Raw genomic sequence first — 22,698 nt, forward strand, 5'->3', positions numbered from 1 at the left:
ATACCTGAGGTGTGTGTGTGGGGAGAGGTTCAGATTTACTTACCTGTAGCTTCTTCCATCCCCTCACAGTCGATCAGTTCCCTCCCTGTGCTTCTGATCCACTCCAGTGTGCCCCTCCCCCCCCCCCCCCCCCCTCTGAAAGCTCAGCAACCAAAACTCTGATTGGGGCTAATGCACATGCTAGGTCACATCCGTGCACCGCCTTAAACCCGGGCATGTGGCCAGAAGTGTACTGCACATGCATAGTTTACAAAGACTTACTATGCATGCGCACAACTCTCCCAGCCAAGGAAGAAAGATCGAGGAGGATGGACTGCAAGGGGCCTGATAAACTGGGGAGGGGGGGGGCTGGAAGAAGCCACAAGTAAGTCTGAACTTTGCCCCCCACCTCGGGTTTTCTTTGAAGAGAAACTCCAACCAAGAATTTAACTTTATCCCAATCAGTAGCTGATACCCCCTTTTACATGACAAATCTATTGCATTTCACAAACAGACCATCAGGGGGCGCTGTATGATTTTGTGCTGAAAACCCTCCCACAAGAGGCTCTGGTACCGTGGTACTCTGGGCAAACTGCCACAATGTAACAATGTTCACAGACAGGAAATGGCTGTTTACAGCTGTCTGTTAAAGCCAGAACAGCTAGAAACAGCTACATAACCTGCCCACAGTAACAATGTCACCATGTAATACATGTCAGAATGTGAATCTGGGAGAGGAAAGATTTTACAATGAGCAAACACTGACTAAGTCATGTACACATAATTATTGTAAAAATGAAGCACTTTTTTTTATTACATTATTTTCACTGGAATTCCTCTTTAAGGGGGTGAGTTTGAAGCAGGCTTTAAACCTTAAAGTGTACCTGTGAGGAAAAAAATGCCAAAGTTTAGCACCTAATGATGTGTTCTGTTGCAATGAGGGGGGTGGGGCCTGGCAACAGAGCGCCAAAGATGTGACACACATGGTCAGGCCTGGATTTACCTCAGAGGAGCCTATAGGCACGGATGTCCTTGCACCTTAACCCCCCCCCCGCTGAATTGTACCGTAAGTGTGCAGGCTGGCCCAGCTGTCACTTCTACCTTACTTTCCTTGCCCGTAGGTATCTACAAGTGTCCCTTAGCATTAGGTAGCCAGACTCTGCATAGGGAAGGAGGCATTAGGGGGGGGGACTGAGCCGCCTTTCCATCATCAGGCACCTGTAGGCAGGTGCCTACAGAGCCTTATGGTAAATCCAGCCGTGCACGTGGTGCGTAAGGTGACGAATTGATCCTCCAGGCTGATCACTGGCCATGCGGCCGTCGGGGGCTGTTTAATGTGTATATGGACCTTAAAGGGACCCTGACCTCTAAAAATAAATGAAATTGGTACTTACCTGGGGCTTTCTGCAGCCCACCGTCTGTCAGGAGGTCCCCCACGCATGCGCAGTACTGTCATGCCGGCCGCCGTGATGACGCGCAGCGGCCGACGTGATGACGAAGAGCGTCCCGGTTCAGGAAGTGGGTGCGGTATGCGGCGGAGGGACCGGGAGAGGAGCCAGGACCACGCCGGGGGAACTCCCGACCTACGGTGAGCTGCAGAAAGCCCCATGTAAGTACCAATTTCGTTTATTTTTTGAGCTCGGAGTCCCTTTAACTTGATGGATTGATTTCCAAATGGCAGTTGTCACTGGCACTCACTGCAGCCAGTTTAGCACAGAGTAACTGCTCCTGTGCTGTTCATAGTAGAAGTGAATTGTCAGTATTATAAATCACAACTAAACACAGTAATGCAATCAGCAACTTATTATAACACATTTTAAACAATATGTAAGTGATGAGTAAACAGATGGAACAGAAATACACTTTGACATTATATTATGAGCACCTCTGAGGGACACAGGTTATAGCTGGAGATAGGAGGGGGTATCCGACATATTTAATGTTCACTGAATGGGTCAGCACTATGTACACAAAAGGAAATAATCATAATAACTAATCAATATTCACAGCTCCTGATTTCAACACATTATCTTTATACAACTATAATGGTCTACCGAAAATGCTGCATGGAGCGGTTCCGTGAATTTAGTGGAGAATGTTTGTAATAGCCTGATGGGGGTACACAGGTTATAAAAGGAGATCTTCCCGCCCTCATAATCTAGATATATCCTCACTCTATCAATGGACACCGTAGATGGGATGCACCAGGACTTAGCACCATATCTGAATTCTGATTTATAACCTGTCCTGGCTATACTGGGGTAACACACCCCCACACTCCAGTACAGTGCTCCTCTGACATCCACTTCCCAGCAATGTCACCCTGAGGAAAAACGATTACTGCTCAACACCTGAGGGTGATCCTTAAACTTCTCTGCTGTACCTGGATGATTCTGGTCTACAGTGGTCCAGGATATAGTCTTCCTGTCATCTGATATATGTAGATAATTATTAGCAGTGTTTAGATCTAGCAATATTCCTGCAGAATCCTGTGTACTGACGGGTTTCTTTACTCCAGACATTATATCAGATAACCCCGTGTATAATGTGCGTTGGAAGTCAGCCACATTCAGATCCCCTCCATGTTTATCAAGTAACTCTCCGACCTCATCGTCTCCCTCCTCAGTGTCACACAAGTCATCCGTGTCTGGTTCCTGTAGGACAGTCAGTGGGTCAGTCACGTTACAAAGTTTTTCAATGAGACGCCTCTTCCTGGACAGCTTGTCCTGCTCTACCTCCAGCTGCCTGATGATATCACCAAATGCATTGGATACTTGTTCTGCCTGCTTAGTGATGTCGCCCAGGACTCTTTTCTCCAAGTCCTCCAGCCGTCTCCTGAGGTCTCTAAACAGGGCTGTGACTCTCTCTGTTTCACCATCTGCTTTCTCTTGTGCTTTTCTCTGCCTTTTCTGCAGATTCTGAGCTCTTTTCTTTATGTCCTTTATTTGTGTGGCAATTTTCTGTTCAAAATTTCTCAGCTGGTTCTTCTTCTTCTTTGAGGCCTCCTCCAGCATCTCCACTTGGTGACCTCTGTGTGCTCCATCCAGCCTGCAGGCCAGACAGATACATGTGGCATCCAGGCGGCAGTAATACTCCAGTGTCTTCTTGTGGATGGGGCATTTCCTGCTCTCCAGGTTAGAGGTGGGGTCACACAAGACGTGTTCTGGAGACTTGCTGTGGACCCTCAGGTGTTTATCGCACAGAGACGCCTCACAGAGCAGACAGGACTTCACAGCCAATACTGGAGAGTCCACACAATGGCTATCATTCATGAACAGGCTGTCGGTAAGGGGAACTCGTGCGGGAGAATACCGCCGTCGGTAGTTTATCCTTCTGGGTGGTCATTCATAAACTTTGTGCCTGGGGCGGTAGCAGTGCGGAGGTTTTCTGGAGAATGGTGTCGGCAGGCGGGCGGTAGGCATGCGGAAACAGGAGAAGCTAGCCGAGTCCCTCCATGCGGTGCTCTCTGTGCTGATGTGTGGGAGGTCCGTCCCATTCACTTACATGTACTCCGCAAGCTTCCCGCTACATCCAGGGGATCGGTAATCCCCTTCCGCATACCGCTATGCGGAAATGTTTATGAATGAACATTATGATACTTTTTCTGGATACCTGCGTATCCACACTGCACAAGGCGGTATGTTGTCACTCTGCACAGGAATGTCAGCTCCGCATACGGAACGAGGCTTTATGAATGCACAACTTGCTCAGTGCTCGGTAAAGTCAGCGGTATTACGCTTTTCCGCATGCGGGAATGCTTTATGAATGATAGCCAATGAGTACAGAAGACTCTGCTCTCCTCCTGCTCAGGCTCGGTAGAGAGGAAGTTTTTCAGTATGTTTCGGAGTGTTATATTTCTGTACAGTGTAGGCCTCTCCCGAGACTCCTCTCTGCATTCAGGACAGAAATATCTTCCAGATCCCTTCTGCGAGTCCAGCACACGGTCAATACAGACCTGGCAGAAGTTGTGGCCACATTTCAGGTTGACAGGATCTGTATAAACATTCAGGCAAATGGAGCAGTCCAGCTCTTTCCTCAGATCAGCAGACGCCATGACTTGCGAGAGACAAGGAAGTGAAACTAATGTAGAGAGGAAAAATGCAGCAGAGGGGGAGGGAGTGGAGAGAGTGTACAAATTCCCGCCAAGAATGAGGCAGAAACTGTGAGTGAGGCTGTGTGCATAGATTTACTTATTAACCTTTGAGCCACATGTTAACTTTAAAATGGGACAGAGAACTGAACATTTTAGAATAAACATTTTATTTAGAATACTTTTATTTAGAATATATCAGAATAAACTGAATTTCAGATTTTTTTTAACATTACATATTTTTTTGCAAACTAATAAAGGAAAATAACTGGTCCTCATAACCTCCTCAGAAACTACCTGGCACAGAGGTTCTCAAACTGGGTCACACAGCACCCTTGTGCACTGCAAGCACTTCTTAGGGGTGCCACGGCTGCCCTCCCAGTCACATGTCCCTATTCTATTTCTCCTGCCGTTCCTGTCTCACACCTGATCCGAGGACACCAATAGCGATCAGTAGCTTCTCCTCTCCCTCACTCTTCCCCTAGTGCTGGCTTTTCCTGATCATGTCATTACATGCGACTGGCACTAGAGGGAAGAGTGAGGGAAGTCTCCAATCACCGTCAGCTCCCAGGATCAGGTGAGACACAATCTTCCGCTGCTTTTAAAAGGGAACTGGAAGTGAAGAGTATGGAAGCTGCCATATTTATTTCCATTAAAATTATAGCAGTTGCCTGGCAGCAGGCACATGCAGAGGGGGGCTCTGGGTGCCCAAGCACCCCCCTTTTAAAAAACTCATAAAAAGGCCCCTTTGGCTGTGAAAACGAAGCTCCACCCACTGCTTTGGGTAGCCTTGCCGACCCCATAGGAAGCTCCTCCCCATCTGGGACACTTTGGAGTAAAGAGGTGCCATACAGGAATCCTAGTGTAACCATCCCCCCAGCTGTGTGGGAGCAGGTAAGATGGTGTGTCCCTGACAGCAGTGACCTCTCCCTCCCCCAGCATCCACAGTGACCTCTCCCTCAATCTTGCACCCACAGCGACCTTTCTCTCCACCCATCCTGACTTCTCCCTCCCCTGCATTAGCACTGCAGTGGTCATGCCTCCCCCAGCACCCACACTGACCTCTCCCTCCCCCAGCACCCACACTGACCTCTCCCTTCCCCAGCACCCACACTAACCTCTCCGTCCCCCAGCACCCACACTGACCTCTCCCTCCCTATCATCCCCAATGACTTCCCCTTCCTGCAGCATCCGCACTGACCTCTACTTCTCCCAACATCCACCCCTTCCCCATAGCTGACACCCAGTACTTACACTCACATGATACCAAGTACCTGCACCCAGGCCTAACATTGCACCCAGTACTCACACCTGCACACAGTCTCCACATGGCCCCCACTATCTGCACCAAGCACCCACTTAACTTGTACCCGCACCCAAAATACCTGCATTTAAAACCCACGAGACACCCAATGCCCACCCATAGCCAGCACCAGGTACAGGCATGGCACCAAGTATTTGCACCCATGTCATACCCAGCACCCAAATGACATCCAGTACATGCACCCAGATCTCATATGGAACTAAGTACCTGCAATCAACACCTGCATCACACTTGATATTCACCTCTAGCCAGAACCCACATAACACCTTATTCCCACACCCTGAACCCACATGGCACTCAGCATCTGTATTCAGCACCCACATGACAATCAATATGCTAAGCAACAGGAGAAAACACATCAGGGAGGGAAGCCTCAATAGAATCCTGAGGCTTCCCTCTCTTCAGGTAAGTATCTGATTTTGTACCCGAGCTTTGGCTCAGGTACACTAACTTATCTGTATGTCTTTGAGATGTGGGGGAAAGCGGAGTGCACGGAGTAAACCCACACAGACATGGGGAGAACATACAAACTCTGCGCAGATAGTACCCTGGCTGAGATTCAAACCAGGGACCCTGGGCTGCTAGGTGAAAGTGCTAATAATTAAGCCATTCTGCTGCTGAGATGAGTTCCTGTACACCAATACAGTATACACATGAAATCTGGCACTGAATTACGCTGTTTTTATTGTAATTTGGGCTCTGTCTTTTGATGGCACCCAAGTTACTGTGCGCCGCCATAACCATAATTCACATTACAGCCCACAGCAGCGCGTGGTGCGCCCAATTTTCCCTGCACCGCGTTTGCCTGTCTCTCGTACACTTACCCAACGCTGAACGCACATTCCTGGTACAAATATCCACGTGCTGCACACTTACCAACCCAGTGTACTCACACATGCTGGTACCCAGCTGCTGTACTCTCACATGGTGTTCACTTACCCACACACTGTACACATCAGCTGTACACTTTCCCTAGCATTATAAAAACATGTTCACTGTGCAGTTACCCACACACTGTACACATACACATTACACTGAACAATGCACTCTATGCACATGTGCTGTAAATTAACTCACCAACTGCACACATGTGAAAACTTTGTAAGACCCCATGCTAAAAAAAACCCTGCCCCCAAGTGTGGCCTGCCTCTTCAACCTCTGGGTCCCCCTAATGAGAGCAGCACAGCGTGCACATACTTGCATTGCCGGGGCTCCACTCTTCACTCTGCAGCATGTCAGCGTGCGCCAGTGCTCCAATGTCATGTGACATGCATCGAGGGCTCACAGGGAGGATGCTGGTGCAGCTGTTGCACTGGAGAGGAGTGCAGAGGAGGGAGCTGAGCCACGCAAGTATGTGCACACTGCTCTGCCTACAGGAGGGTGAGCGAGTGGCATGCTCCCTTACCCCCCCCCCCCCGGTTGTGAGTCCCCCTCCCCTATAATTGTGCCCATGCAATACTCTTACTCAGGGCCGGATTTACCATAAGGCACTGTAGGCACGTGCCTACAGGCGCCTGCTGATGGAAAGGCGGCTCCCTCCCCCAGCGCCTCACTTCATCCTTCCCTATGCAGAGTCCTGCAGAGAGTGTAAATGAAAGGTTACTCGCCATTTCACTGACGAGATCTCCCTTTAGTCAGGGGCACCTCTAGCTACTTAATACTGAGGTTCCTCTAACTAGAGAACACGCAAGGGAAATAAGGGAGGAGTGACAGCTGGGCCAGCCAGTACACTTGCGGTGGATTTGCAGGTTCATGGAGGGTGAAGTCTAAGGTGTCAGGACATCTGTGCCTATAGGCTCCTCTGAGGTAAATCTGGGCCTGCTCTTACCTGTGCACTGCAATCACATACTACTGGCACCAATCAAATATTAGTCATTATTTGCCTGTAATGCATGCTGGTGGTACCTTTTAACTATTACTTTTTTTTCAATAATTTTAATTTTCAAAGAAGTGGCACAACAGATACAGAGTGAAGGAAGTGTCACAGATTTTATTAACATTCTCCATTCCTGTTATTAACACTCTCACATATTAATAGAAGAGTCAATAAACACATACATGAGGGTGATGTAACAAAGTTGGATACTAGCAATAGAATGAATGTGCTTCAATAAACTTGGACTAGATTTATTGAACTGTGTCAGCTATTAGGTGGTAGAGGTTTGCCTCCATAATCTGGGTCATATTAGCATAGAGTGAGGACTGAGGAAAGGTTAGTGATTTTGAGTCCATAAACACTGGTTCACACGACAGTCAGGGGCCATGGACTCTGCCACTGGTCGGGGTCCCTAGACCACCATGCAATACCTAGAGGAAAGTGCAGGTGGGCCCCGGAACTCTCACCACCAGGGAATTCACCCCCACTGCCTCTATATGGAATGCTGACTGCAACACACACAATTGCTTACTCCCAGCTCTAGCAATTTCCTACCTTTATTTGGTCAGCAGGCACTTGTCAGAGGTTAGGGAGGCCCTGCTAGCGACAATTTACGATTACGTCTGACCGAAGCCTCCCACCTGAATGCTGCCTAATTTGTGCAATTCCTGCTAGATTTGGTACGGCAGGCAAAGGGTGTATAACTGTACACTTGATTGGCTGAGAAGTCCCTGCTGACCAAATAAAGGTAGGAAATAGCAAGAGCTGGGAGTGAGCAATTGCTTTTGTGTGTGTTGATTTAGGGCAGTCACCCTGGAGAATCCCTGAGCATCGGTGCTTCCATCCAGATCTACATCTGCCACCATAGGGGTCACGCAAGTATAGCCTGCACTGCAAAAGTCTACGCTCCCTGCATGTCATGTGCTCCGCAATCTGCTTTGCTGACGCTGATTTATGGGCATGTTTTGAATTGTATGGTCTGACGATCTGAGTGTAATGTCACAAGGTGCTTGATGCATAGCAGTGACTTTGAAGCCTATTAACGTGTGAATAAAGTGGTGACAGTTTTTTATCCTGAAGTGCTTGCCAAGCTATTCTCTTCTTTTTTGTGTGTTGATTTTGAGTCCACAAGTAGGGCTGCTCAAATCCGATCCGGATGAAATTCGGATAGTAGCTATCCGGATTTCTCCCAGTAAACCTGTGCGAGGTGGGCGGGTTTAATCTTACCTGTCTGACGTCTTCTTCATCCATCCCTCGGCGCCTCCCACGATGCGCTCCAATCTGGCGTCACGAGACTATACACTTCCTCCTTCAACCTGGAAGGAGGAAGTGTTTTCAGTCATGTGACGCCGGATTGGACTGCATCGTGGGAGGCGCTGAGGGACGGACGAAGAAGACGTTATGATAGGTAAGATTACCCCCCCCCCCCCTGCCCAGGTATCTGGGAGAAATCCGGATAGCTACTATCCGAATTTCATCCGGATCGGATTTGAGCAGCCATATCCATAAGTAGTTCTGAAGATGAACGCATCCATACTCTGCACATGCAATTACAGGCTTGTGCTTGTGCAATACAGATGCATTTGTCTTTGTAACAACTCTGACATAAGTAGCTCTAAAGGCAGCCCGAGGACTACTGAAGATGGAGCAGGTTGAATATCTTCAACTGGGGAAGGCACAGGAATGACTGAGGATCGGAGAGGCTCTGGAGCTGTCCCTCTACTAAATATGTATCAAATTTAAAGTAAGTTTCCTCACTTTAGTTTTTTTTTTTTAAAGTATAAATGAAGCAACAATAGGAATAAAAATGTATACCTCATTAGAGGCTTTCCTGATCCTCCTGATGAGGACCACTGCTCTAGCAGCACTGGGTCCTTCACAACATATTCGACATGGACAATCACATCCAACCAAGTTTGAGCTTCTCCATGCTGAGCATGCACCAATAGGGTTGATGCATGTCCAGTAGAACAAAGCCACTCATGTCTGGCTTTTTTCCTCCATGCACGAGCGCATGAAGCTACTGAGCATGTATGGACCTTACTCGCACATGCCCAGTATGGAAACGTCCATACTCAAACGGGACTGTGGCCACAAGTAGAAGCTGGTCCTGGGCTGCAGCGGAGAGCTCGAGGAGGGTCTGGAACTCCTCTGAATCTATACAGAGGCTTCCCAATACTTAGATCAATATGTATCTTTTAATATTTTATTCTTCCCAGGTTTGCTTTAGCTGTACTACCTCTTTATGCTCTTTGGTGGATTAAATATTTTACATAGATAATGTGAAAACCGGTGATGAGCTCCGAATGGATTCCGAACTGATTTAGACTCAAAAGCATTTGGTATCCAAGGGCTAATTACTGCACCTGAGCGGGCTGGCGAGGAGGGGTTAACTTACCCAGGGTTCAGTCTTCTTTAATCCACGTCTAATTGCGTGTCATGTCGCGTTGCAAATCGCGTCACATGGCTAACATGCTTCCTCCTGCAATCCGGAAGGAGTAAGTGTTGTAGTCACGGGAAGGCGAATTGGAATGCCGTGTGAGATGGGACGTGGGACGGATTAAAGAAGACTGCAGTTAACCCTCGCTCACCCGCCCCATCAGGTGCAGTAATTATCTGGATGAATCCGAATGAAACCCATTGGGTTCATCTGGTGAAAACAGGTAAGGTAAAATAGCTGTGTGAATCATCCACAATCCCCATAACATTTTATTTCTGCATCGGACTTATCTTGTGAATCTATCACAAATCACCAGGCACACGTCACTACACAAAGTGCTCACACACATCCCAAACCAGGGCAGGCTCATCACACATTAGTTGCTATAAAGCAAACATCTGATTGGCAATGCAAATGGCTTTACAATCCCCTGCAGGTATATTGATAGATGCCCCCTCTGTAATGCCTAGTACACACTGAGATTTTCAGGCAGATTTACTGCCAGATCGATTATTTTTGACATGTCCGATCTGATTAAGATCAATTTTCCATAGCAGTGAACGGAAAAGCAATCAAAATCAGATCGGACATGTTAAAATAATCGCTCTGGCAGGAAATCTGCCTGAAAATCTCATTGTGTGTACTAGGCATAAAGCAGCTGTGCATTAGTATGCAGTTATGAAAAAGGTAAGCAGTGTGAAATTAGGTTTGCCATTAATCCTAGCAATGTGTACAGCTGAGATGGAAGGAATGTTTATTTCTAAAAAAAAAAAAAAAAAAAAACGCAAGTTTCACTATAAAGCAAAACTGAAGCTAGAAATAAAAAGTCAAATAGTTTCAAATGGAGAAAGAAGGCTCTGGATATCATAGAGCATTCCGTTACCTTTCCGTCCCCTCGTTTCAGTGCGGTCCATTTAAATTTGCAGTATGCGCAGTACAGAGCGCCCCCCCCATCAGGAGCACTTGGGGATATGAGTGCTCTCAAAGCCTTCCGAGGGTCCCCGAAGGTGTATTCAACCAGTTGGTCGAATAGATGCAACAAGGGGGACAGTGCTGGAAGCAGGGGATACAGATAGGGGACAGGGAAGGCCCTAAAAAATCTACAGCTCTCCCCTCCATAGGTAAGTATCTGACTTCTTCTTTTCCCCATCACTTCAGTTTTATTTTAATGTGGTAGGAATTGGAATATAGAAGGCAATATCTCTGACTCTTACAGAATGCTACTTGCCTGCCTGTCATGCTGATCTGCTTCTAATACCGCCTGAGGCACTGACCAGAACAAGAATGATGCAGCTGTGACTCTACTGGCTGTATGCTTGTTCCAGACTCTGCTGTACACCTGGAACACTCGCTGGTATTTGTGATTCCAGCCTGCATGTGCCTCCAGCTTCCTGTTCCTCCCATAATGCAGTTATCAATTTCTGGTAAAACACACAAGTACAATACAACCCCAAAATATTGTTTATCTTATATTTATACATATATCAGATTCATCCATTGGCCACCAAAGACTAGGGCCGGATTTGTGGGCAGGCCACAAGGGCCATGGCCTAGGGCGGCAGCCTGGCTGGGGAGCAGTTGCAGCTGACAGATCAGCTGTTTCAATCATCAGCCTGTGTGGCCGCCCCGGCTTGTATCCCTGTGCCGCTCCTTCACGTTTGTTAACCTGCCCGCACTTTGTAAACACAGATCCTCCTCCATAAGGTTGCTGCAGCTTGCAGCGCTGCCCGGATTCAAACAAATAGCTACATATAAATAGCGGCGCTTCCTTCAGAGCGATTAGAGAGTTCCCAGTGACGTGCCGTGTACAGGAAGTGAGTGAGGTCACTTCCTGTATTTGACTTACACGGCGCGTCACTGGGAAGTCTCATCGCTCTGATGAAGGAAGCGCCACTATTTATTAAAATCTGGGCAGCCCTGCAAGCTGCAGCAACCTTATGAAGGAGGATCTGTGTTTACAAAGTGCGGGCAGGTTAGCGAGCGGGAAGGAGCGGCACAGGGATACAGGCTGACGGTTGAAACAGCTGATCTGTGGAGAGCCGTGGAGGAGAGTACAGCCGGGGACGCTTTGACAGGGTGTTTGTAGAAGGCTAAAAGCATGGGCAGGTTGAATGGTCGGGTCGGACTCACTGGTACAAGAGCCCAGCAGGCAGAGGCAGCTAACACAGCCTGCAGCTCAGCCGACAGCATGGCCTGCCTCTGACAACTTCCTGCTGTGCAGAGACCAGGATCACATGGCAGCTGTTTGTTCCTTCTCCCCTCCCAAGACTCCAGACAGCAAAGCACGGGGGAAGGGGAGAGTGCTCAGCTGAATGGGACACCTCAGCTAACATGGGGAGATGTAGTGCAGCCTTCACTGGCTGCAACAGGAAGCTGGAGAATCCGATGTCTCTGTGACCCTGGCCTGCATGCATGCGAGTACATGCTCCTGAGTCCTGACATCCCCTCTCCCACAGCATTACATGTCCCATTTGTCCACTTCCTCTCTCTAGAGGTACCACTGCCCCCAGCAAGCCCTTCTCCCTTCAATAGAGGTACCACATATCCCAGCAAGTCCCCCCCCCCTTTATACAAGTACTACTGCTGCCAACATGCCTCTCTCCCTCCATAGAGGCACCACAGCTCCCAGTATGTTTCCCCCTTCCATGGACACACCACAGATCCCAGCATGCCCCTCTTGCTCCATATAGTATTGTTTTCCCTCAGTGCCCCAGAGCCAGCTGCTCTTCCCCAAAGTGAATAGTGAGCCCCCCACAGCTCCTGAGTTTTCACAGCGGTGCACACAGACATCTGTCTGGCTGGTGCTCTCCTCTGCATGCTTTGTGACCACTTGAATATGTACCTTCTGTCAGGTCACGAGGATGAAGCACACAGAGGAGCAAGCCAGGTGAGTGCGTTCCACTGAAAATGTTCTGTAGGGGCCCTGAGGGACCACTATTCAAACTGGAGTAGGCCTGGGGGCCCAGCACATCCTGAGGCCCTGGGAGACAACCCAATACTATGTGGGAAGTGTTGGGCCTCGATGGAAGAGGTACATGCTGGGAGCTGTGGTGCCTCTATGGAGGGAAGAAGCATGCTGGGAGCTGTGGTGCCTCTAGAAGGGAGGTAGGGCTTGCTGGAAGCTGTGGTGCCTCTATGGAGGGAAGGAGCATGCTGGGAACTGTGGTACTTCTATAAGGGAGGTAGGTCTTGCTGGGAGCTGTGGTGCCTCTATGGACGGGGAGGATAGTCCAGGGGGTTACTGTATCTTCATATACCCCACCTTTCCAGTGCTGCGTTCCTTTCTGGTTGAATAGGTTTTTCAATGAGCAAGCGAGCATGGGCGAGTGTACCTGTACTGGGCATGTGCAAGTAAGGTCTGCACATGCCCAGTAAAATGAAGTGCAAGTGCACAGGGTAAAAAACAAACAAAAAAACCTTGCACAAGTGCCTTGGTTCTACTGGGCATGCGCAGACCATACTTGCGCATGCCCGGTGCGGTCACTCTCGCCCACGCCTGTGCTTGCACAATGAAGAAACCTATTTGAGCAGAGAGGCCCAGTGCTAGAATGGTGGGATGTAAGAAGTTGTCTGTAGTATTTTCAGGCTCTGTTTTCTGGGGGGGGGGGGGGGGGGGGTGGCATGCTGTTGAAATTTGTGTATTGGTATGTGTATGAGGCGAGGGGGGCTGGTGACAGATGGCCTAGGGCGGTAAAAAGTATAAATCCGGCCCTGCCAAAGACTATGTACTTAGAAAATAAAATGTATAAATCTGGCCAGTAAGTTATATTGTTACATTTCATAAGCACTTATAGGGCAGAATTTTCACCCAGTAACCCTTTCTATTATACACACATAGCGCTGCATGGAGGGGCTCAGTGAAGGTGGCAGTGAAGGTGTGTAAGTGTCTGATTGGGTCACACAGCTCATAAAAGGACAGCTGCCCGGCCTTATAATCCAGGCAGACTCGGACTCTGTTACTGGCGACACTGTGAGGAATCTGGATCACTTTACTGTCATGGATCACTGAATACTGATTATTGCTTCTCCACAAACACCAGGACTTGTTGTTATAGCCAAAATGCGACAGATCACCTTTCCTCTCTATACTGGGATAACACATTCCAATCTCCCAGTACCCTGTTTCATTGCTCTCAGCTTCCCAGTAATGCTGCCCTGAGGAGAAACTCTGACTGCTGATTACATGGTTATAACTGTGAAATCTCTCTGGTCTTGCTGGGCGGTCCTGCTTTACTGATACATAAGATGCAGTTTTCCTGTCATCGGATATATTTAAATAATCATTAGCTGTGTTTACATCCAGTGATATGTCTGTCATTATGTATTTACTATAAATCCCTCCATTTACCTCAGTTATTATGCCAGACAATGTATGTAATGTCTGTGAGATCAGAGCCACATCCAGACCCCCTGCACCCTGGTGACATTTATCATGTCCCTCTGTGTCCCCATTACCCCCCTCCTCAGTGTCACACAAGTCACCTGTGTCTGGCTCCTGTAGGACAGTCAGTGGGTCAGACATGTTACTCAGCTTCTCAATGTGACCCATTTTCCCAGACAGCTTCTCTTTTTTTATTTCAAGTTGTTTGATGGAAAGAGAAATAGAAAGTGACATCTGCTCCTCCTGCCTGGAGACCTCAGCCAGGACTTTCTCCTCCAGGTCTTCCAGCTGTTTCCTCAGGTCTCTGATCAGGACAGTCACTCTAGCTTTCACCTCAGCTGATTTTCCATGTGTGCTTCTCATGTGTTCCTGCAGCTTCTGGACTGTTTTCTCAGCCTTCTCTCTCTCTGTAGTCAGATTCAGCAGATCATTTCTCAGCATCTTTTTCTTCTTTTCAGAGGCCTCCTCCAGCTTCTCCACCTTGTGTCCCTGATGTTCCCCATCCACTCTGCAGTACACACAGATACAGGCATTGTCCGCAGTGCAGTAATACTCCAGGATCTTCTTATGCACAAAGCATTTCCTGTTTCCCAGGGAAGTGGCGGCATCAGTGATGATGTGCTCTGGTGACTTGCTGTGGACTCGCAGGTGTTTATCACACAAAGAAGCCTCACACAATACACAACACTTAAAAGCAGGAACAGAGCAATCCACACAATAGGTACAGAAGACTCCACTCTCCTCCTGATGTGGCTGAGCAGGCTGGAAACTCTCCACAATGTTACTCAGACTTATGTTCCTGACCAGGACAGGGCGCTCCACACACTCTGCTCTGCATTCTGGGCAGGAATAACATCCAGCCCCCTCCTGTGAGTCCAGCACACAATCAATACAGCCCCGGCAGAAGTTGTGTCCACATCTCAGTATTACAGGATCTGTATAAGTGTTCAGGCAGATGGAACAGTCCAGCAGCTCCTTCCTCACATCAGCAGAGGCCATGGCTGAGAGTGGAAGAGAGAAATGAAAGTAACTGACAATCAGGAAACAGCAGGATGTGACTCACAATGGCTATCATTCATAAAGGAGCTGTCGGTACGGGGAATCAGTGTGGGAAAACACCGCTGTCTGTGTTTTAGACTTCTGGGTGGGCATTCATAAAAAAAACATCCAGGTGCGGTGGCAGTGCGGAGATTCCCCGAACTAGGCAGGTGGTAGGCTGGCGGTAGGCAGGCGGAGACACAGGAAGCTGCCGAGTTGATACATTTCTCCGTGTTCCGCTCTGCTGCAGCTGCCTGGGAGGTCTGTGTGTCTCCATTCACTTACATTGGTATCGCCACATCAGAGGAAGCGGTACTTCCCGACCTCTCACCGCTTGCAGTGATCTTTACGAATGAACATTTTGCTACATTTGTTCGGATAATCACCACACAAGGCGGTGATTTATCACTCTGCTCGGTAGTGTCATTTTTTTATGCGGAAAGAGGCTTTATGAATGCTGACTTTGCTAACTGGTCGGTAAAGTCAGCTGTTTTTAGCATTTCCGCATGCGGAAATGCTTTATGAATGATAGCCATTGAGGGTGGAGCTGAGTCAGTGTATTGCTCAATCTGTAGAGATACTACTGGGACAAAGCTGGCCATGCATAGTGATGGGCCAAATATCAAATCTTGGGTTCGCAAATTTCGATTGCAAATCTCCACAAAAATTTGCGAATCTGCGAATCGCTATAGAATTCAATGGGCAGGAGAATTTTAAAAACTACAAAGACTGTTTCTGGCATCAAAAGTGATGGAAAAGTTGTGTCAAGGGGCCTAACACCTGGACTGTGGCGTGCCTGAGGGGGATCCATGGCAAAAGCCCCACCAAAAATTGCAGAGTTGGCACAGAGTCATGTTTTAATCGCTAAAGTGTAGAAATCACATGACATTCCTAAAATGGTGGAATAACGTGCTTTAAAACATCCAGCGTGTGCAGCCCCGTTTCTAGGGGCGTGCCTTCCCCCTGCGCGCTGGTGGGAGGGGGGGGGGTGCTGCAGACACACTGAGACTGACTCCCCCCCCCCCCCTTCCTCTCCCCCTCTTTGCAGAGTTAGCACATGGAGGGGAATCATGTGTTAAAAGAAGCATGTATTAATAACTCACCTCCCTGCTTGTTCCACTCACCGCCGCTCACTTGCCTCTGATCTGTCTGCATAGCCGAGTACACATGTTCTACTTCCTGTTATGCAGACGGAGATCAAAGGCAAGTGAGCGGCGGCATTTGGAACAAGCAGGGAGGTGAGTTATTAATACATGCTTCCCTTCCCTGCGCTAACTCTGCAAAGAGGGGGAGCATGGAGGGGAACCCCGGGGAGAGGAAGGGGGGGGGAGGAGGAAGTCTGGCTCCCCTCCAGTGGCTGAGTCTCAGTGTGGCCGCAGCTCCCCCCTCCATCACCAATGGGGGGGCTCACCTACCTATCTAACCTATATTGGGGGTACCTACCTATTTAACCTATTCTGGGACACCTATCTAACCTATACTTGGTACCTACCTGTATAACCTATATTGCAGGCACCTACCTTACCTGTACTGGAGGTACCGATCTAACCTATATTACGGGCACCTATCTATCTAACCTATACTGGGGGGCACCTACCTATCTAACCTATATTGCGGGCACCTACCTATCTAACCTATGCTGGCGGCACCTATCTAACCTATACGGGTTGAGGGAGCACCTACCTATAGAACATATACTGGGGGCACCTAGCTATCTAACCTATACTGCGGGCACCTACCTAGCTAATCTATGCTGGGGCACCCGGAGCAGTGCTTTTCAGCTCTGCTAGATCTGGGCGCAGCCAGTGCCGCCATAGACTATAAAGGGAATCAGTCTATAGCGGCGCTCAGTAAGCAACATCGGCGCCGTCAGAGGACGGAGCCGTGGTTGCTTAAAAAAACACAATAATTCGGCCTCCAGCAATCGCTGGAAGCCGAATTATTTCATTCCCCACTATCCATGGCGGCCTGGAGGGGGAATAGTAATTAATACGGCCCGGACTTGTGCAGAAGCAGGATCAGCCATATAACAGCTGTGTCCTGCGCCCAAGTCTACCGGCGCCGATATTAAATGTACTCTGGGGCACCTATCTAACCTATAATGGTGGCACCCATCTAACCTATACTGGGGGGCACCTACCTATCAAACCTTTACTGGGGGGCACCTACCTAACCTATACTGGGGTCTCCTACCTATCAAGCCTATACTGGTTCCCCTATCTAACCTATACTGGGGGGTGCCTACCTATCTAACCTATACTATTGGCAACTATGCTGGCTACCTATATTGGAGGCACCTACCTAGCTAACCTACACTAGGGGCACCTACCTATCTAACCTATACTGGGGGAAATTATACTGGCTACCTATACTACGTGCACCTATACCCGACTCCACAGGAATTTTCTAGAGACTGCCCTGAGCGTGTGTACATGTCGATCAGGTAGTGTAAGTGTTATGCCGGCTTCACACTTACAGACGAAATGCCGCGTTTAACGCATCGCAGACCTTTAGTGATTACATCAGGATATGAACGCTAGTTCGTGGCAATCTTTGTGTAATGGTGTGTAGTGGCCGCTGTGCTTGTGCGCATAATCGTGGGAGTGCAGGCAATTGCGGTTTTCCAGCATCTACTGTCAGGCTGAGGTAGCTCAATGACAGTTAGGTGATCAATAAAACACTGATTCTGCACTGAGGTCTTATACAGGGGGCAGTAGTGGATACTAGATGCCAGTAGTGGTGTGAATTATTGGGTTATGGTCGGTGCACTACTAGGACCAGCAGACCTGTCCTACAGCACTGAGGTTTTACACAGGGGCGAGTGGAAACTAGATGCCAGTAGTGGTATGAAGGTGGGTTATGGTCAGTGCACTACTAGGACCAGCAGACCTGTCTCCAACTGCTAACTTGTGCACTGGCCAGCAATACAATAGCAAGAAAAACAATGAATCAGCCCTAAGAAGGGCTTAGCTGTTCAGGACAATGTGGTAGCAGCAAGATTCTGCACTGAGAACACAGAACAGAGACCTAGCTGACGCTTCCCTATGTGCAGCAGCTCTCTCCCTGTTCCAGTGGGGTACCTAGGGTACTTGACACTCGGTGCTGATTATCCACAGACACCCCCCCCCCCCCCCTTCCCAAGAAAACAAAACAAAACGTGACAGCTGTCTAATACATCTATTGTAGGGATTAGATTGACTCCTGTGAGGGAAGTGACTATGTACTACTACTCTGTATAGCGCTGTGGAAGATGTCAGTGCTGTATAGATACAGAATATAATATGGTAGGACATTAGACTATGACAGTGGTAGGATTAGATTGTGAGCTCCTCTGAGGACAGTCAGTGACATGACTATGTACATTGTAACGTGCTGCAGGAGATATCAGTGCTATATAAATGGCAGGACATTAGACATCGACTATGGTAAGGATTAGATTGTGAGCTCTTCTGACTGCCCCTAGGACATAAGACATTGACTATGGTAGAAATTCAATTTTGAGTTCCTCTGACTGTCTCCAGTTCAGACAGTGCCTGCCGACAGACTACCCTTTAGCCTCTTGGCCCGCCCACTCTGCCTGCGCTGTAAGGGAAATGGTGGAATAGCAGCAGCCTGGTGATACTTGGTGGCAAGGTCACGCAGGCAGCAGCACGCAGATTCCATTGCTTGCTGTGAGTGACGTTACCGCCACTGAGTACTACTGTTGCTGCCACTATTCCACACTGTCCCAGGCGGCCAGGCATCCACTCCTCCACTCACTACTTCCGGCAGCGGCTCCCAGCATGCAACACAGGAATTTAACTGTCATGAACCGAAGTGACTGAGGCGGGGCCGAGCAGGGATCTGAGCAAAGCAAATGATACAGGAGGCGGTGTAGCAGATAGGCCTCTTTTCCACGGACAGTTGATAGGCAGTGAAATGCCTCTCAAACTCACAACTGCTGCCTGTTAACTGCTTGCTGAGCACACAGTTGAACAGTCTGTGGAAAAGAGGCCTTACTGTGCTGGCTGTGGTAGGCTGTAGCTCAGCCTCAGGCAGCAGCTGCATAATAATTGACTTCCGTGGGCCGAACACGGTGAATCCAGCGCAGGAGACTTGGGAGCAGCTGGCACCACCATAGACCATAATAGGAATTACAGCTATAGCAGTGCACAGGGAGTAACTTCGGCGCCCTCAGAAGACGGAGCTGAAGTTACTTTTAAAACAATAATTCGGCTTCCAGCAATTGCCGAATTGTTTCATTCCCCACAATTCATGGCGGCCTGGAGGGGGGGGAATAGAGTTTAACATGGCCGGGAACTTGTGCAGAAGCAGGATCAGCCATATACCGGCTGTATCCTGCGCCCAAGTCTCCCGCGCCGATATCTCTCGTACACCCGTGGGCAGTCCAGACTCCAGCCAGACAGGTATATAATGCAGGGCTGTCAACCTAATTTCTAATTTTTCAAGGATAAAAAGCCCAAAAAATAAGGACAGCCCAAATTTTAGACGGACAGGGGGCAGAGTCAGCAGTAAGGAGAGCTGTGGGTGGGTCTAAAATGGCACCATTATTGATTTTTTTAGTATTTACATAGTGCTGTCATCTTCTGCAGTGCTGTACAGGCATGTCACTGTCCTCAGAGGAGCTCACAATCACTGCCAGGCTGCATGTAGTTCAGTGGGGGATGCTTACTCATTGGTTTAGTTTATAAACAATTTAAGCCTGATTCCGTTTCTAACTACCTGGATGATGAAAGGTCAGTTGATCAGATGTTTTGGAGTCATAGATTATTGTCAGTCCAGATTGGATGAGAAAAATGAATGCATTCATGGCTAGAGATGGGCCGAAGTATTCGCCAGGTGAATAATTTGCTGCGAAGATCGCATTCGCCACCTCAGGCGAATATATGGTGGAATCGGTTCATCCCCTGTACATCATCATTGCGCTAAACTTTGACCCCCTTACCTTCAGGGCTGTGGAGTCGTTGCAAAAATCATCCGACTCCTCAGTTTATTAAACCACTGAGTCTGTGGCTCAGCATGTCCTGTCAGATCATCCAGAGGAGCTGCAGCTCATAAGGTTATAAATATTACCTTTACTCCTGGGAACTACAAGTCTCAGCATGCTCTGACAGGACTTGCTGGCCCAAGTTTCCAGAAGAATTTGCCTCTAAAGGGTTAAGCCATAGGAAAACAAGTGGCAGGAGGAGACCTGACTGATGAGTAACCTGACCAGTGTTGCCAACTCATCCCTTTAATTACTGACACATCTAGGTTATACAGGTTCTGGGGCTATTTGCACATAATCAGTGCCTTAACTGCATCTACCTAGCCACAAAACCTGTATAATTCATAGGTGTCAGTAATTAAAGGGATGAGTTGGCAACACTGAACCTGACTCCAGAGGGGGTCAGAGAGATATCTGCAGATGAGCAGACCTCCTTCCCTGCATGATTCCTGCCTGTGTCCTAGTCTACCAGCAGCCCCCACCTTTCACACTGCACTGCAGCAAGCTGCTAATAATGCTTGTTTATGTCACACAGACAAGCTGTCCTGGAGGGCGCTTTGCACTGATCCTCTGCTCTGAAGGTAAAATACAACGTGCAGTGCCCTGGGGAAAATCACCTCTCCTGCTCCATCTCTCCCCCCAGCTGGTTGTACAGGAGTAATTCACACAGTGATACCAGCTGGGGAGAACAAGGAGCCGCACTAACCTGCAGAACACTTAATCCCTGGGATCCTTCTACTTTTCCCCCCTCAGTTTTGCCCTAAAGTCCATCTACAGAATAGATCTAATGCTGTAACACAGAGGTATACAACTCACTCACCACGTGGCTCTCTCACTCCCCCTGCACCTGCTTCCTGGTTAGATGTGTGTGGGCGGCTCCCTCGGCTGGCTTTTCATTGGAGGGAGAGAGAAGCCAGCACCAAAGCCTGTCACTGATTGGAGGGAGGGAGGAATAAAGGAGTTATGGAGGCTCCATTGATCTCTCCTGCTCAGTAGAGATGGGAAGTTCGGATCTTTTCAATGATCCGGATGATTCGAATCGGATCATTGAAAAGATCCGGATCTTTGATCCGAATCTCGGATCATTTTACTATCGAAGCATTGGGGGGGGGGGGGGGGGGGGGTGAAATGAATAGCAGGACAGGTCTTTCCCTGCTGTGGACAGGAGAAAGGGAGGGGGGTGGACACACAGAGAAGGGGAGAAGATGGACAGAGGGCAGGGAGTGGACAGAGAAGGCAGGAGGGACGAGCAGAGAGCAGAAATGTTTGCTTGCACACAATACCCACATGCTGCAATCATATGCTTTACATGTATTTTACCTATATGCTCATCTGTGTACTTTGCATGCAAACGTCGCACAGTGAAAGAAAGCATTCCCCAAAGTAAAGTGCAGCTGTTTAGGAGGATCATATTGCGCTGCAATCACAGTGCCTGCAAAGTTACTGAGCTGTGCAGAGCTGAGCCGAAAGCTTCCAATGTGTTCACTGTGCACAACTACGGAACAGACAGCCTATAATCAGCAGCACGTTATAGCCAGTATGTGTGCTCTACACATATCTGGCAGTGGCACCCATGTTCCCTCTCTCTCATCTACCTGTCCCTGCGGCAAGGCTGGCTCCCCTCCAACAGAGCGATCCATCTCAGCTCTGCTTCCTAGTGTTGTCCGGATCATGAACGATTCGGATCTTTGATCCGAATCTATTTTGTGAGTCGAATCATCAAAATGAGTGATTCGGATCACAAAAGGGGCGGGGCCAGGAGCAACACACCCCCTCTCAGCGGGCAGCTGGGTCCTGGAAGCAGAGCTGAGATGGATCGCTCTGTTGGAGGGGAGCAGTGGCGGATCTAGAGGGGTGCAGGCATGGCTGGTGCCCTGGGCGCCCATGCTGCATGGGCGCCATGCCTGCCCCAATGCTACCTCGCCACTGCCGTCTGCCTCCTCTCCCGGTGGCGCCCCTGCACCCGCCGCCTGTCCCCGATTATCTTGTAATAGTAACATACTTCAGATCGCGGCAACTGCTGTGTACAGTCCGCACACGCTACTATCCGCACTGAACTTTGGCCAAATGCGGAAGTGACGTCATTGACCTATGACGTCATTTCCGCATTTTGAATACATTGAGCACCGGGTAGCGTGCGCGGGCTGTAAACTCTGCAGTTTCCGCGATCTGAAGTATGTTACTATTACATGATGATCGGGGACAGCCTGGCGGCGAGGACGGCACCAAGAGGCAGCATTGACGTGGTCGCCCGCTGTGATCTGAGGAGGTCTATTTACATAACATGAGAAGAGGCTCCGGGACAGGCTACGGGGGCGGCACCAGGAGGAGAACAACTAGCACTACCTGGCATGGATCGGTCGCCGCGATCTGAGGTCTGTAAAAGCACCCATCCATCAGCATGCATCCTTTCCCTGCACCCAGCCACCCTCATGCACCCTGTCCCTGCACCCATCCACCCTCATGCACCCTGTCCCTGCACCCATCCACCCTCATGCACCCTGTCCCTGCACCCAGCCACCCTCATGCACCCTGTCCCTGCACCCATCCACCCTCATGCACCCTGTCCCTGCACCCATCCAC

General features: G+C 49.0%; 3 protein-coding genes across 4 annotated transcripts in view; all 3 read right to left on the reverse strand.

Moving 5' to 3' along the window:
• Positions 1–8,473, reverse strand: part of LOC137564320 (protein kinase C delta type-like) — a 32,206-nt gene extending 23,733 nt beyond the window's left edge. Inside the window, exon 1 of one of the 2 annotated variants that reach the window (XM_068278066.1) lies at positions 6,894–8,473. The gene's annotated coding sequence lies outside the window, so the exon portion shown is untranslated. Of the gene's footprint in view, positions 1–2,362; positions 2,450–6,893 lie in introns of those variants that run through there. The other variant, XM_068278065.1, reaches the window with a different exon arrangement.
• Positions 1,781–4,123, reverse strand: LOC137564319 (E3 ubiquitin/ISG15 ligase TRIM25-like). Its single transcript, XM_068278053.1, has 2 exons — positions 3,753–4,123; positions 1,781–3,234 (listed from the first exon to the last, which is right to left on the reverse strand). Exons 1-2 carry the CDS (start codon positions 4,031–4,033, stop codon positions 2,298–2,300), a joined length of 1,218 nt encoding a protein of 405 aa, XP_068134154.1. The 5' UTR covers positions 4,034–4,123; the 3' UTR covers positions 1,781–2,297.
• Positions 8,474–11,681: 3,208 nt separating the features above from the next.
• LOC137564318 (E3 ubiquitin/ISG15 ligase TRIM25-like) lies at positions 11,682–20,965 on the reverse strand. The gene is made up of 2 exons (XM_068278052.1): positions 20,936–20,965; positions 11,682–15,091 (listed from the first exon to the last, which is right to left on the reverse strand). Exon 2 carries the CDS (start codon positions 15,087–15,089, stop codon positions 13,488–13,490), a length of 1,602 nt encoding a protein of 533 aa, XP_068134153.1. The 5' UTR covers positions 15,090–15,091; positions 20,936–20,965; the 3' UTR covers positions 11,682–13,487.
• Between the last annotated feature and the right edge of the window lie 1,733 nt (positions 20,966–22,698).

The sequence above is a fragment of the Hyperolius riggenbachi genome, chromosome 3 (assembly GCF_040937935.1).
Source record: "Hyperolius riggenbachi isolate aHypRig1 chromosome 3, aHypRig1.pri, whole genome shotgun sequence".
Classification (NCBI taxonomy): Eukaryota; Metazoa; Chordata; class Amphibia; order Anura; family Hyperoliidae; genus Hyperolius; species Hyperolius riggenbachi.